General features: G+C 36.5%; 1 protein-coding gene across 3 annotated transcripts in view; it reads left to right on the top strand.

Annotated features, from left to right (window-relative positions):
* MTMR2 (myotubularin related protein 2) overlaps positions 1-17,314 on the top strand; it is a 95,801-nt gene that overhangs the window by 32,875 nt on the left and 45,612 nt on the right. For 2 of the 3 annotated variants that reach the window (XM_055283341.2, XM_055283342.2), the window contains one exon: positions 7,209-7,314. In XM_055283341.2, coding sequence (XP_055139316.1) covers positions 7,209-7,314 — 106 coding nt within the window. Of the gene's footprint in view, positions 1-7,208; positions 7,315-7,782; positions 7,856-17,314 lie in introns of all 3 variants that reach the window. The other variant, XM_055283344.2, reaches the window with a different exon arrangement.

Here is a 17,314-nt window from a genome sequence, read left to right as displayed (position 1 = left end):
TTCCTCTAGTCATAATTACTACCATTTCCTTCGGGGTTTTTTTTTTTTCTCCTGGCCCTTGTTTGTACCTCTCATGGTATTATTGATATGCTTGTGTGGTATAATGTCTCTTATTGGTCAGAAATCTGAAGTGCAGAGGCTGTTTCATAACCCAATGTTTTGTATGTAGAAAGGGTGTGGTAATATTTTTTTCAAGGAAGAAAAGAACATGAAAATGGTTTCTTCATGAAATTATCTTGTATAATTGGAGTGTTGGTCAGTGGGAGTAAACAGTTTTGGGAAATGTAGAAAACAGTAACAGGCAAAAGGAGCATTCGATTTTTACTCATATTTTCTCAAAGAAAAGTTATTATTGGTGATGTGATCATGTACCCTCTTCCATTGGTACTGTCTTCTTCTTTTTAGTCCTTTTGAGGACTTAAGAGTTTTCTTTATATAGAAGAAAAGTAATTTTAAGCAGTCAATTTCAAATTGGAGTTCTTTTTCTTCAAAATTTCAAGAAACTCTTTTGATAACTTTAATCTTCTATGATAGTTTCACTTTTAAACTGCATTTGCAATGCCAAGACACATGCTTCCATAGTGGGAATAATATTTATTTTTCTAATACTTCAAACATAATGCCATCCAAGAGACATAAGTTCTTATTTCATAAACATTAGGCCACTAATTATAGTTCTTGCCTTTGAACTTTTGCCATTATAATTTTATTTATGTAACTAATCTGACTTGAGGGATAATATGTGTGCAGTAACATTCAGTTGTCATAAATAATAATAGCTACATATGCCACGTATTCTTCTTTCAATGTTTTACCTGTTTTATTTTGAGAAGGTTGTTTGCTCACAGAAGATTGTAGTAAAGAAAGAATCTTGAAATAGTAAATAATAACAATATGTGGGGAGAGGAGCTTTTAGGTGAGTAAATGCAATATGTGTTACAGGTATTATGATAGAAATATGTACAGTGTACAGTAAAAGAAGCAGTAGGTATGTCTACAAGACAGATGGGACAAAGAGGGCATGGAAGATTATAAAGGACATTAGAGGCAGATACAATAGGGTTATCAAAGGCACAGAGGCATGAAATGGCTACAGAACTTAAGAAATCTGCAAGCCATTCCCAGTGGTTCCAGATGAGTAAAAACTACAGCTGAATATGTAGAACAAGGGCCAGATCGTGGAAAACTGAGTGTTATGCTGAGGAGTTTTGGCTTGATTCTGTAGGCAGTGAGGAATCAGTGAAGATTTAAGCAAGGGATTGATATTATTAGATTCGGGTTTTGGAAAGATCACTTTGGTTTTGGTTTGGGATGATGTATTGGATGAGTAGGAGAAAAGAGACAAGTTAATTTGCAGTAGTCCAGAGAAGTGGTGTTAGGATGGTAAAAAGTAGGATAGAGAGAAGATATACCCAAGGGATGGTAGGGAAGTAGACTGTACAGGACTTTGGATAGATTGGATTTGATAGCTGTGTGGGAGAAAAGGATGGTTATGGTTTAAAAAAGTCACTTGGGGAATGGGAGAATCATTGAGCACTGTGTTGGGCCTAGCTGATGTTTCTAATCATAAGTCCTAAGTGGCCCCAGTTTGAAGATTTCCTTCACTAGTAGCCAAGAAAGATGGTTATGTTGGTCCACATTTAGGGATTAGCAGGACAGTCGTGGCTAATGGATACAGATATAAGGACACTGATGGTTAGGAAGGGAAGTGAAGTGGGCAAAGGAGAGCAATGAATGAGGAAGGATAGTAAAAATGGAGGGGTTGAGGGTCTGGGTATCTCTACTAGGTTGCAGATGAGATGAAGGGAAAGTTAAGAAAGTTAAATATTTAGAAAGGGTTGGCATCTAGTTTCCTCAAGTTTAAGATTATAGTGGCAGGGTAATTCCCAGAAATGATAAAGTCCAAGGTGTAATGACAAGATGCACATTGCTGAAGTGGGAATGTGTATGAGGGGTGTAGGAATTGAGGAATTTTGAGCTAGGTTGTTGATAGTTTATCTTTATGGGTAATAAAATTCCAATAATGATGACAGCTTTGGAGTAGAAAAAAATGCTAGAGTAGAAAGTGAGCCAGATGAGAAAACCCTTAGTGAGTGAGGAGGATGGGTGGGTGGATGATAGTAACAAGGAGGTTGTATACTGAAAAGCCATGAACCTTAGAGGAAGAAGGTTTTTATATGTGAAGATGCAAAACTAATACTAATGTAGAAGCCTGAGAGTTCAGCTGGGAAAATGCTTGTTTCATCTTTGGGCGTTGTTACATGTGGGAAAAGAAAAGAGTCTCTTATTAAAGTCTGCAGAGAAGTGGATTCCTGTGAGGAGAGGTTAGTTGAGGCAGAGGTGAAGGGGAGAATCCTGTTGAAGATGTAGGGGAGCTTATTCACTGTGGACTAAAACATTCAGATAAAGATTAGGAAGAGAATTAGTAGTTGAAGAAAGGCTTGGATAGAGAAAAGTGGGTGTAGGAAACACAAAGTAATATGGTAATGAACATATGCGACAGAGTGTTGACTAGAAGTTTTAGCATTTGGAAGAAAGGCCCAGGTTGACAAGGAAAACAGGAATGTTTGGATGGACTGAGGTGAAGTATATAGGCCTGGGAAATCTGAGGACCAAAATGGTATCGGTTACTTAATGAGGTTAGAGACTTGCAGTTTCTACTCCAAGTTCAAATGCCTGGCTAATTACAAGATTCTTATTATTTGGAGTTTGTAATTTTAAAAAGAGGTGGCTGTGTAACTGAAGTTCTCTAGTCTAATGTGGGAAGTCTTAAGTGCAGTTATAGACAAAGTCTGTGAAAGTGTAGAAGACTGAGAATTTAGTTCCAACTGGAAGACCTTCTTGGAAGACTCCAAGACTTCTTGGAGAAGTTAGTTTTTTAAACCAGGTCTTAAAGGGTAGGTAGGATGTTATTAAATAGATTAGGGTAAAGGAACATTCTATTTTGGAAAGGCCTGAAGCAGAGGCATGAATTTTGGGAAATACAGAGCTTGTTTGTGGAACAGTTCATAAAAAATAAACATAGAGAGCTTGACTTCAAGATGAGCAAGGGAGAAATGGAAAAAAAGTGTTGGAAATTAGCGTGTGTTATACCAGTAGCTATGGTGACTACAAGCATGCACAGAGCCAGTATGACAGAAGAAAACAAACAACTACAGAAAAGAGAACTATGCATCCTAGTGTGCCCATGGCCACCTTCAGTCTGAGTAGCTGCTAAAGGCAGCATTTTACGTTTATACCAGAAGTTGTTTTTTTTTTTTTTTTTTTGAGACGGAGTCTCGCTCTGTCACCCAGGCTGGAGTGCAGTGGCGCAATCTCGGCTCACTGCAAGCTCCGCCTCCCGGGTTCACGCCATTCTCCTGCCTCAGCCTCTCCGAGTAGCTGGGACTACAGGCGCCCGCCACCACGCCCGGCTAATTTTTTGTATTTTTAGTAGAGACGGGATTTCACCGTGGTCTTGATCTCCTGACCTCGTGATCCGCCCGCCTCGGCCTCCCAAAGTATACCAGAAGTTTTAACGGTTCTGCTGCGCCTGCATGCTTACTTGCTCTCTCATGCTCTCTCTCTCTCCCTCTCTCCCTCTATCCTGTGCACTCTCTCTCCCTCCCTCTCCCCCTTTCTCTCTCTCTCTCTGCCTCTCTCTCTCTCTTTGTGTGTGTGTGTGTGTGTGTGTGTGTGTGTTTCTGCCATAATCACAAGAACAGTACTATGATGTATTCCCACACTGTACCCCTCCAGTTCAATATTTGCCTGGAGAGTAAAACCCTTTGTAGACTGGTTATACAGAGATATACATTTAGTGCTTATTCAGCTATAACACTGTGGATCATCATATCTACCTATGTTTATGTGTGTCTGAAGTTAATAATTAAAGGCTATTTACCACACTTTTGCTAGAAAGACTGATTCTTTGAATCTGAGACTGCAAAGTATAAGTTGCAGTACCTGGATTTGTTATTTTCTCTCTCTTAGATTTATTTACTTTATACTTTGGCTGTAAAGAGCCATTTGGTTTCTTTCTTTCGTTTTTTTTTTTTTGATGAGAGTCTTACTCTGTTGCCCAGGCTGGAATGCAGTGGTACGATCTCAGCTCACTGCAACCTCCACCTGCCAGGTTCAAATGATTCTCATGCTTCAGCCTCCCAAGTAGCTGGGACTACAGGCGTGTGCCACCACTTCTGGCTAATTTTTGTATTTTTAGTAGGGAGGGAGTTTCACCATGTTGCCCAGGCTGGTCTCGAACTCCTGGGCTGAAGTGCTCCACCCTCCTCGGCCTTCCAAAGTGCTGGGATTACAGGTGTGAGCCACCACGCCCAACCAGAGAGCTGTTTGGTTTCTTGTGCTACATGCTACAATAGTCTGTCAATATTATTTTTCTAGATAATACACTCTCCATAATTTCAAGTTATATTCAATTGCCTTTAAGAGTTTTTCTCCCAGAAGGGCATAGGCGTATAAAATAGCATTATACATTTGAACTTGCCTCAGATAGACTTTATGAGATGTTGATTGCTATATTGTGTTTGACTGTCTAGAACAGACTCTACTGCAGTGATTTAAAAAATTTAAGTTCATTTATTTTATTTAAAAAATTTTAATTTAATTTTTTGAGATGGGTTCTTGGCATGTTGCCCAGGCTGGTCTCAAACTCCTGGGCTCAAGTGATCCTTCTGCTTCAGCCTCTCAAGCATCTTGGACTACAGGCACACACAGCTATGCTCACCCATTTATGTTACATAACAAGAATTCCAGAGGTAGAGAGTTGTTGGCTCAGTGATGCTACAGGAACCTATGCTCATCCTATTCTTTGGCTCCTTGTCCTCAGCAGGCCAGCATGTTGCTAATGTTTATAAGATGGCTCTTGTATTTTCAAACTTTATATTCTTATTTTAGGCAAGAGAAATGGGAAAGGACGAAAACTACCCTGCTGTTTCTGCTCCCCTTTATTGAGAAAATAAAAGGTTTCTATAACCATTAGTAGATTTCCCACTAAATCCCACTGACTGGAATTGACTTACGTGGCTCTCCTAGCCACAAGGAAGAGAATAGCAAGCCTCTTATCTTCGGCAGGGCACAAACTACCCCGATCAAAGTCAGGGAGAAAGGGGAATCTATTTGAAATAGGGGGCTAACAATGTCTGTCAAAGTACTGTGCTTAAAATTTGGTTATTTTACCTGTTATTTTAAGGCAAATGACATTTAATCAGAATTTAGATACAAAGAAAAAGGAAAACATTCATGGCCTATCACTTTTTCTTTCCTTACATTATAAAACTATGTAATATAATTTCTTGTGACTGCTTTTTTGTATAATAGTATAGGTTGTTGGAAATACTATGTCGTGTTTGCACTGGAATGCCACTTTTCATTCATTTAAATGAAGTGACGATTTCTTTTTTGGGGAGGTGATTTTCACATTGTATAAGTAATTTAGTTATTCTTGTTATAGACAGGTTTGTAATGAATAAATGGGATTTATTTTAAAGCTAGATGGTTCTTAATATCACAACTCAAAGGTGAAGTATTTCATCAAAATCTAGTGAAAAAAATTTTGAATTCTGGTATAAGGAAGACTTTTAATATGTTTTAGAAAAATACATTTTTGAAAATCTGAACTTTAAGACTCAATTCAAAGTATTCGAGGTTTTTCTACCATTGATCTTACCTTAAATAATTTTAACTTTGTTTTACTGATAAGAGGAAATGATATCAGTTAGTCAGTTTGTGGCATATTGTCACAGACTTTTAAATTTAACAAACATAATACATGTTAACAGTGTACACAGGTCCTGAAGTAGATTTTGTGGAAAATAAAAAAGAAGTAGGCTTGAGCATGGTAGCCCATGCATGAAATCCTGACACTTTGGGAGGCTGAGTGAGAGGATCGTTTGAGACCAGGAGTTTGAGGAGAACAGCCTGGACAACATAGTAAGACCTCATTGCTCCCCTGCCGCCCCACCCCGCCCCCCAAAAAAAGACATAATTTTTGTTCTTGGGGCACTAGTTGGTGAGACAAAATAAACAATAAAAGTGTGATCAGGTATCAAAAGTTTGGCCAGGCGTGGTGGCTCACACCTGTGATCCCAGCACTTTGGAAGGCTGAAGCGGGCGCATCAGTTGAGGTCAGGAGTTCAAGACCAGTCTGGCCAACATGGTGAAACCTCGTCTCTACAAAAATACAAAAATTAGCCAGGTATGGGGGCAGGTGCCTGTAATCCCAGCTACTCAGGAGGCTGAGACAGGAGAACTGCTTGAACCTGGGAGGCAGAGGTTGCAGTGACCTGAGATCGCACCATTGCACTCCAGCCTGGGTGACAAGGGTGAAACTCTGTCTCAGAAAAAAAAAAGTTCTATAGGAATTTAAGAAAGTAAAAGTAACTGTAGAGTGATTACTTATAATGGAAGAAGTAGATACTTCAGGCAGGGTTGTTTGATATGGTGAGAAGTACAAGGTACAAAGAAGAGCTTCTCTTTCCATCCTCATCTGCTCTTTTATCCATTCACCCTTATTCAACTATTTGTAGTGTCTGAGATGTTCTGTAGACTTTGATACTTCTATACCTTTACATTGCCTTTTGTTTGTTTTTGAAATTTCCTTGTTTGTTGGTCTGATAATCTCCTATCTTTCAAGACTCAGTTTGAATATCATCTCTGAGAAGTCTTCCCTGAACTTTCTGGCAAGAATTGGCTGCTTCCTTTTCTTTTCTCCCATAGATATTTGTATGTATGTGGGGTGTTTGTGTGTGTGTGTGTGTGTGTGTATGTGTTTCTATTTAGAGTCATCACACTGCACCACTTTATTTACTTGTCTGTGTCACAGGCTTGTGAGTTTCATGAACATGGGGATGATGTCATATTTATTTTCAAATCACAGTGCCTGGTGTAGTGGTTTTGTACATTGGATCACTCAATGAGTGTTCTTTGGATGAATGAATGGATGGGTGAATGGATAAAAAGAAGGAATTAGCCTGGAGTGTCTTCAGGAGTACTGGGAGTCTATCCAGAGGGAACTTAGATTGTAAGAATACTTGACCCAGCAGGAATAGTTTGTAATTTGTTAAGACTTAGAGATAAGATTGAATAGGCAAAGCAGAACTTAGTTGGCTGTGGAAATTTTAATAAATATTGGAGTTATATTAAATACAGTGTCTGAAATTGGTCTTTGAAGCCCCCATTTTTCCAACATACTGTACTTTTGTATTTTGTAGTGCCTCCACTTCTCATTCAGAGAATTCAGTGCATACAAAATCAGCTTCTGTTGTATCATCAGATTCCATTTCAACTTCTGCCGACAACTTTTCTCCTGATTTGAGGGTATGTATACTATTTTAAAGTTCTGATGAAGTACTTTCTGTTAAATATTTGTGGCCAACACTGTCAATATAACTAATTTAGCAGGAGATACTGATGGAGTATTCTCATAGATCCCGGTCTACAAAATATCCCAGAATAGGCCAGCAAATTTGGAATGCTTACCTATTTGTAAAAGAAAAATGTGTAATTCATCTCTGAGGTTGACCACCTCTAAGTTCTTTGCCAAAAGATGATTAATGGATTTTTTGTGATATAAAAGATTTTTATGATTATTCTCATAACCAATTATAGCTAACATTTATTGAATACGTACTGTGTACCAAGCGTTGTTCTAAGTGCTATACATGAATTATCTCTTGTAAAACTCTCACCAATTCTGTCACCATTCTACAGATGATAATAACTTGTAGAGATTAAGTAATGTGTCCAAGATCTCATAGCTAATAAATTCTATTGCCGGTGTTCCAGCCCATGCAGTCCAGTTCGGGAGCTAAGTCACTTAAACACTGTGTGATAGTTCCTACACATCTTGTTATAGTTTGTAAGTATTCCTCTATTTATTAAAGGTCTCGTTTCTCTGAAATTAACCACATTAGCGATATCCTGTAGCACTCTATATTTCTGGATTTATCTACTTTTCTATAACTGCTTGTCTATGAATGATTGAGAAAATGAATTATATGTGTAGTGCTAACCCTTTAACTTTACTTCATAATCTTTTTTTTTTTTTCTCCAAAAAACACAAAACAGTAAACATTTATTTCTCATGGTTCTGGAAGCTGGGAAGTCCAAGATCAAGGTACTGGCAAATCCATTATCTGATGAGGGTATGTCTTCTTGTATCCTCACCTGTTGGACAGCATGTCAGAATCTTTTTATTCCAAAAATGTGGCTGCTTTCTCACTGGTTAAACTTACATAATTTTAGCTAAAACACTGTTTTCCCTAAGGAAGTCATTTGCTGTTGAGCATATGTTGAGGATACTTACATCTTTTTCATCCATTTCATTGTCAAAACAGAATTCAACAAGAAGACAACATCTGTAAAATCTTCTGCATATTTGTCATTACCTTTTGTTAAATTTCATAAAATATTAGATTGGGAGTAGCATGATTTTAAACATCACTAAAAGTTAGAAAGGCTTATCTTCGTAATCTGCATATATCTTGTGCTAATTATGAAAACTTCATGCATCATTGGCCATTATCTTGAAGCATACAAAGGGAAGGGTTCATTGTTAACAAGAATGGTTATAAATCCATTGTTGCTTCTCAAGTTGTTACTATTTAAAAATATATGTATGTATCTAACGTTCGCTTATTCATTACATTAATAAAAATCCACTAAGGGCTGATAGGCTTCTTAATAATTTTGAAATGTCTTGGCCTACTTCTGGTCAGATTTCTTTAGTTAAAAGCATCATTAAATAACAACTAACCTCATGTTGTGACTGATAAAGAACTCAGGAATGAAGGAATGTCACTTTTGCTACTTGCTTATGCCTATATCCTACCTGCTGTTTCCTGTCTGAGACATTTTAAACCATTTGTCTATACTTGTATTAGTTTAAACTACTTAACTCGACATACATGTGAAGTGCAGTACACTGCAGGATGCTGAAAATGGATAGATGAAGGAGGATTCTCCACTGTCAACTTCTCTCTGCATGTAGACCTCCATCATTTCCTCAGGACACCATGAATATCATAAATAGTGAATGACTGGCTTACATTTGGACAAAATGAGGGCCATAGTGCATAATGTTAATCTGTATATAAAATATTTTAAGGTTTTCTAATTTTTCTTAAACTTTTAATTTTAGAACAGTTTTAGATTCTTAGAAAAATTGCAGATAATACAGAGTTCCCATCTACTTTACATCCGGTTCCACCCATTATAACATCTTACATTAGTAAGCTACATTTGTTCCACATAATGAACCAATATTGATACGTTATTATTAAAGTCCACACTTTATTCAGATATCCTTAATTTTTACCTAATGTTCTTTTTGTTCCAGGATCCTACCCATGCAGGATGCCACATTACATTTAGTAGTTATGTCTTCTTAGGTTTCTCTTGGCTGGGACAGTTTCTCAGACTTTTTTTTGTTTTTGATGACTGTGTCAGACTGTATCTTGTTTTTGATGACTCGATGGTATTTTATAGACCATGTGACATTTTACTGATTCAACTGGGGTTATGTGTTTTGGGGAGGAAGGTCACAGAGGTAAAGTGAGTGCCATTTCATCACATTTTATTAAGGGTACATACTATCAACATGACTTACCACTGCTGATGATAACCTTGATCCCTTGGTTGAGGCGGTGTTAGGTTTTTTCACTGTAATTATTCCCTGAGCCCCTCCCCCACCCACATACTGTACTTTTTGGAAAGAAGTTGCTATGCACAGCCCACACTTAAGGAGTTAGGGGGTTATACTCTACCTCCTTGAAGGTGGAACATCTAACAAGATGTTTTGAATTCTGCATGGGAGATTTGTTTCTCCCATTTATTGATTTGTTTAATCTTTTATTTATCTTATTATGGACTCATGGATATTTATTTTATACTTTTGGTACAATCCAGAACGACTTTATTGATTCCAGCTTCAAATTGAGAGTTCTTTCAGTCAGATCTTTTGTTCCTTTGCCATGCTCTCGTCATTGTGTTTTTTGAGCACTTGCTTACTTTTTGGCATGACAAGATGCTCCAGACTCATAATATATATTTCTTCCCTCAGTTCTAGAATCATCATCCAGTTTTCATAGGAGCCCTGGTTCCTTTTTTTGGAAAACAATATCTAGCCACTAGGTGTGTTTAGTTTTTTTTACAAAAGAAAAAGTAACAAAGCCTTTTCCTTCTGAAGCAAAAGATCATTTTGCACATGTACAATTTGGAGATAATACGATGGGTAGGGTGATTATAAATGCAGATTTGTCTGGAATAGTTGTCCCTTCAGGTTTAACATTAGACATAAGTGTCCTGAATTACATGACTACCTTAGCACTAGGTTACAAAGGGAGTCTGTCAAATTTATACATCAGTTCTGTTTGCAGGAATTGTTTCAATGTATCCCCATTAGTGCCTTACTAATTTAGGATCTTTAACAACTTAGGAAGACCCTCACAGAATTTTTATTTGCTGAATAAGCAGATAGCTGTTAGATCAAGGAGAAGATGGTTTTAGGTAACAAAGGTTAACTGTTCTTTCCCTGGGAGCGTGCCTAAAAGGGCAGAGAAAAAAAAGAAAAGTAATATGTTGTTAAGCTACATGTTACCCAGTTTTCTCATTTTTAAAGGTATCTTTAGTTGTTAGATATATCTTTACTTGAATTATAGTCTTCAGTTGCTGGAGGGAGATGAATGAGTAACAATTAAATTAAGTGTTAGTATCATTTAAAAAATCCAGCCTGATTTCAAATGTATATGTGGATTTCTTTTGCGGGGAAGGTTGGGGTGGGAGAAAGAATGTACTTCTAACAATTTAAAAAAAAGTCTAGCCTGCTACTATGATAGATATTCATCCACGACTCATCTCTTTTAGCTTTCTAAACAATCCTGTGATGCAGTTGTTATTATTCCCATTTGCCAAATGAGAAACCTGACAGTCAGAAAGGGTGAATGAAATCATCATGTGCTGAGTGGCACAGTTGGCTGTTGCCCTTATTTTGTCTCCGGTCATTCATACTGTTGTAGGATACATTACTAGGAGAGACTCCTCCCACAATTTTGCTGCTAAGCTTTTTTAAATGCGAAGTGAGATTTTCTTAGTTAATAAGGAATATCTTATACATTTTGGGGGATGAAAATAGTGGTTTTCAATATTTCTTGATAAATATTTGAGAAGTGCTTTGCTAAGTAACCAGAAAAGGAGAGTTTTATAATAAAATTTGATTTCCTCTCTCAATTTTTTAAATTGGTGATGATTGCTTTTCATGTATATCTTTAGCAACCATAAAATGGTAGTGTTTTAATTACAGGCAAAACTAACTGCAGACATCGATGTGTTGCATTTTGACTGACTATGGTTTGGCTCTTATGTGTGTGATGAAGGGTTTGGTGTAGTGTTTTTGAAAATTATCATTCACAGATGATTTGAAGCTGGTTAACCTCTAGGCTTCCAGTTCTTCACATAGCCTCATTGCTTATTTGTGTCCTGAGCCTTCACATTTTATAAGCTCCTTTAGTAACAGCTTTTAAATAGAAAGTGTAGAGAACATAATACATTGAAAAGCTAATCCAGTTTCATTAAAAAGATTAAACTGTGTAGGTTTTTTGCTACAGGTACTGTAAAATGGCACTTTCCTGAAAGGATAGTGCCTTAGTAGATTAACAGCTAACTATGAAAGCTTTTTCTATTAAGAATTTTGTATTCAAACAAGATTTGTTGCCTCTGCATCAGTAAAGCAGAATGGAAAATGGGCTGGGGATGGAACTAGTCTAGATATATGTTGAACTTTGATTTTTCAAGTGGAATTCTATTTGTATTACTTTTTTGCCTTGTTATCCTTGTTTGTTATGGAAAAAGTCTTATACAGATGTAATCTGGTAGATGTATTTCGGAAAAATTGGGCACGAATCCAGGCTTTGTAAATGAAATTGTGCTTTTCTGGTGACATAATTGTAGATTGTTTTCTCTTTGCTTCATTTGTTCTCCCTCTGGAAGTAAAACTTATTTAATCTCAGTTTTAAAACTTAAAAATGTAATATTCTTTTACATAGAATTTTCAATAATGCAATTTAAAGAAATAACTCATTTGCAATTTTTAAAATTAGGCTTGTTTTTACTGAAACATATTTCTGAAGTTGGCCACTTAGTAGAATTAAGAACCCAGGGAACTTATGTCTGGTTATTTATTTGCTCACTGGAGAATAAATCCCATAAAATATAGGATTTTAAAATTCAAATGCACAGCTCTACTTATTTATAAGTTATAATTTGTATAGCACTGGGTTTTAATTAAAGTATGTGCCTCAATTGGTGGTTATTGAAAGATAAAAGTCAAGCTGTGTAGTAGTTCCTTTCCTTTGTGAAGCCTGTGGTTTTATACCACTGTTTGTCAACAATTCAGAATTAAATATTAAATAGACTTATGTCTTTTGGCCGGGCGTGGTGGCTCATGCCTGTAATCCCAGCACTTTGGGAGGCCGAGATGGGCGGATCACGAGGTCAGGAGATCGAGACCATCCTGGCTAACATGGTGAAACCCCGTCACTACTAAAAATAAAAAAATAAAAAAAAAATTAGCCAGACGTGGTGGCGGGCACCTGTAGTCCCAGCTACTCGGGAGGCTGAGGCAGGAAAATGGCGTGAACCCAGGAGATGGGGCTGGCAGTGAGCTGAGATTGCGCCACTGCACTCCAGCCTGGGCGACAGAGTGAGACTCCATCTGAAAAAAAAAAAAAAAAACAACTCACACCAGTTAGAATGGCCATCATTAAAAAGTCAGGAAACAACAGGTGCTGGAGAGGATGTGGAGAAATAGGAACACTTTTACACTGTTGGTGGGACTGTAAACTAGTTCAACCATTGTGGAAGTCAGTGTGGCGATTCCTCAGGGATCTAGAACTAGAAATACCATTTGACCCAGCCATCCCATTACTGGGTATATACCCAAAGGACTATAAATCATGCTGCTATAAAGACACATGCACATGTATGTTTATTGCGGCACTATTCACAGTAGCAAAGACCTGGAACCAACCCAAATGTCCAACAACAATAGACTGGATTCAGAAAATGTGGCACATATACACCATGGAATACTATGCAGCCATAAAAAATGATGAGTTCATGTCCTTTGTAGGGACATGGATGAAACTGGAAATCATCATTCTCAGTAAACTATCGCAAGGACAAAAAACCAAACACCGCATGTTCTCACTCATAGGTGGGAATTGAACAATGAGAACACATGGACACAGGAAGGGGAACATCACACTCCGGGGACTGTTGTGGGGTGGGGGGAGGGGCAAGGGATAGCATTAGGAGATATACCTAATGCTAAATGATGAGTTAATGGGTGCAGCAAACCAACATGGCACATGGATACATATGTAACAAACCTGCACATTGTGCACATGTACCCTAAAACTTGAAGTATAATAATAATAAAATTAAAAAAACACAAAATAATTATGTCTTTTATGTCTTTGTTTCAGATATCTTGTGTACATGTATATGATAAAGGATATGTTTAGTTCTTAACCATCTGTCTTGTCTTGAAGTATGTAATAGGCTTAAATCAGGCAAATGTGTCTATGTCTTCAAAATTTGTTATGCATATTTCCTTTACAAACTAAAGGCCAGAAATTATTTTATTTTATTATTATTATTATTTTTTTAGAGGGAGTCTCACTCTGTCCCCTAGGCTGGAGTGCAGTGGTGCCATCTCAGCTCATTTGCAACCTCTGCCTCCCGGGTTCAAGTGATTCTCCTGCCTTAGCTTCCCGAGGAGCTGGGATTACAGGTGCGTGCCACCACGCCTGGCTAATTTTTTGTATTTTTAGTAGAGACGGGGTTTCACCATGTTAGCCAGGATGGCCTTGATCTTCTGGTCTCGTGATCCGCCCACTTCGGCCCCCCAAAGTGTTGGGATTACAGGCATGAGCCACTGCGCCTGGCCAATTGGATTATTAGACTATGTCCATGAATGTGATATTGACATGTACTGAAAATATGCAGATCTATTTAAAATGAGTTAAGGAGTCTCATAGAGCATATGTTAGATAGTAAACAGTGTCTATCACATAATGATTATTTTAATAGAGAAGAAATGATTGTTAGCATTTATTTATGATTAGCACCACGACCTCCCTTACCAACAATATCAACTCTTAACAACCTAGGAATTGAAAAAAATCAACCTTAGCCCGATAAAGGATATCCATCAGAACTCTACAATAAGCCTCATACTTAATGATGAAATACTAGAAATGTGTTCATTAAGCTTAGAAACATGATCATTACTATCGCTACTTTTATTCAGCATTATGCTAGAAATCCTAGCCAGTAAAATAAGAAAAATAATAAATGATACAAGAAATGAAAGGAATAAACAAAACTTTCATTATTTGTAGAGGATTGTCTGTATGGGAAATCTGAGAAAATCTATATACAAACTACCAGAACTAATTGTATAGCTTACCACTGTTGCCGGATACAAGATAACATAAAAAGATCATGCTTCTGTACCTTAGCAAAAATGTTTAGAAAATGTGATTTAAAGAAGATCCCAGTTACAACAGCAACAAAAGTACCTTACTTAGGAATAAGTTAAAACGAGATATGTAAGAACTTTATGAAGAAAGTTATAAAACTTTATTAAAGAAGCTAAAAGAATAAATAAATGGATGAGTAAATTCAATAGTCTGGAGATGTAAAATATTTTCAAATATATCTGTTAATTGAATATAATTTCAAAAAAATTCAAAAGTTTGTTTTACAGAACTTGGCAAAGTTTTAGCTAACTCTAAAATTTATATGCAAGGGTAAAAGGTCAAGATTAACCCAGAGGAAAAATAAAGTGGGGAGATTCACCCAATCGGGCATAAAGCTAAAGTAAATCAGAATGGGAATAAATCAGTCAAGTTTAGGAACAGACCGATGTTTATAGGAACTCTGTATATGACAGATGTAGTATAACAAATCAGTGGGAGAAAGAATGAACTATTTGGTAATCAATGCTAGGTTGGCCATGTTTAATAAAAAAAGAGGTTGAATTTCTAATGCACACACACCGACTGGATTCATTAGATTGAAAACCTAAAACTGAAAATAAAAACTTTAAAATTTTAGAAGAAAATATATGACAATATCGTTATGATTTATGATATCAGGAAGAATATTTAAAATAAGACTCTAAGGTATTAACTTTTAAAGAAAAGATTATTATTTTTATTGTGCTAAAATTTACTAACTTTATGTGACAAATTCCGTATGTGAAGACTGTGAAAAGACAGGTCACATTTTGGGATAGTAGACTTGCAAAGAATATGTGTAACTGATAAAAGATTAGTACCCAAATATGCAAAGAACATCTACAAATTAATAAGAGAAAATGCAACCCAACAGAAAGTTGAGAAAGTCTATGAACCAGAAATTCAAGGAAAAATATATACATAATGTTTCACCAATATATTTTAAAATGTTAAACCTCACTATAATCAGGAATCAGGGAGATGCCATTTTTAAAGCAACTGAGAAAACTTATTTCACATTCATCAGATCAAAACAATCAACAAGTCTGATAATACCAAGGATTGTTTGAAAAGTGGGGCAGTGGGAATTCTCATACAGTGCTGAAACAGCCACAGTAGGGAGAAATATAGCAGTATCTACAAATGCTCATTCTTCTTAGTAGTTCCAGTTTTACTAATGTAGAAAGTCCCACATTTATTCCAGGAGACTGGAATAAAGATCTTAATTATACATTATTTGTGTACATGATAAGTGTACATCATTTGATCATTAATAGTGGTATATTCTATGACAGAATGGTATGTATCTAGCTAAGTAAATTTCAATACACAAAACATACTATATATTGATTTTAGACGTATATGCAGTTGAGAAAATACAGGCTCCTCCTAAAACACACGAGTAATGTATCGAGTATCTTACAGTTTCCCTCTTGCTTCACCACATCACCAAAGGCCTGTTTACCTCAGTTCTTTTTACCTAGTACCTTTTACATGTCTGACTTCCAACAAAAAATTACAAGGCACACTAAAAGGCAAAATTTACATATAAGAATTACACAGCTTTCTATTATAAAAATACTTATAAAATATAAGAGAAATAAAAATTCTATAATAACAACTAAAAATGTAAAATAGGAATAAACTTAAATATGCAGAAAGTATGTGAAGAAACTTTAAAACTCTGCTGAGTGGTGAAGATGAATACTTAGAAAGACATACCTTGATTTGAACAGAAAAGCTCAATATTTTTAAGATTTTAATTTTTGCTTATTCTAAAATAATATGGTTAAAATTTGACAAGATAATCCTCAAGTTTGTAATGACAAGTCTGGAGGCAATATGAATGCCTTTCAGTAGGGAGGATGATTTTAAGATCATTTATATGTTTACTGTTGAATATGTGCAGTCTGAAGTGAATGGGGGATCTCCATTTGTTTTTCAAGATAGATTAAAAATCCAAGGACAGAAGAACATTGTGAATAATAAGCTCCCATTTGTTGGCGATAGTAGGTGGAGTGATAGAAGAGGCTGTGGGTACATAAACAGGTGATACTAGTCAAGAGCAGGTAGAATGGAAAGAAGGAAGACATGTTTCGAGGCCATTGGAATAATTCCAAGTAAAAGTTGCTAAAGGACATGTACTAGGATAATGACATAATGCTTTGCAAAAAGCAAATCTGAAAAAATTATAGGTGAATGTAATGTACACAAAGCTACCTGAAGATTGCAGATTATGGGAAGAGAGGAGTCAAAGATGATGATTCCAGGTTTCAAATCTGGTGACAATATGTGGTTCATTTCTCATCTGCCCTTCTCTCCTATGTGTACTTTGCTGTTCCTTCTCTTATAAGTGGGGTAATGCTAAAGTTTTCTTCATCCCTTGCTTTCCCCACACTCTTTCTTCCACATTCTCTTTCTTCTTCGTGGTTTCAGCTGTCATCTCTTTTTGGATGACTCCCACATTTTTACCTCTGGTTCTGATCTCTTTCTCAGCCTCTGGTCCTTCATATCCCTTGCTTGCTTGGGATGTTACCATGTTATGATCATGGTCTTAGTGTAATCAGACATCTGTTCAATTCCAGCCACTGTTGGGAGATACATGCCACCTTGGAAAAGTTCCTTAACTTCTATAAGGGTCAATGACCCCATTTATAAATGGGCATATGAATACTACTTATCTTTCAAGGGTGTTAAGAGCACTTAATGAATAATGACCTTCTAAAAACAGTACATAAACTGGGCTCATTCTCCTTGGTATGAGGTGAAATGAAAGAAATTTAGATAATATATCTATC

This window comes from Symphalangus syndactylus, chromosome 6 (assembly GCF_028878055.3).
Source record: "Symphalangus syndactylus isolate Jambi chromosome 6, NHGRI_mSymSyn1-v2.1_pri, whole genome shotgun sequence".
Taxonomy (NCBI): domain Eukaryota; kingdom Metazoa; phylum Chordata; class Mammalia; order Primates; family Hylobatidae; genus Symphalangus; species Symphalangus syndactylus.
The sequence above is the reverse complement of the archived record's forward strand: the minus strand, read 5'-3'. Positions and strand labels throughout refer to the sequence as shown.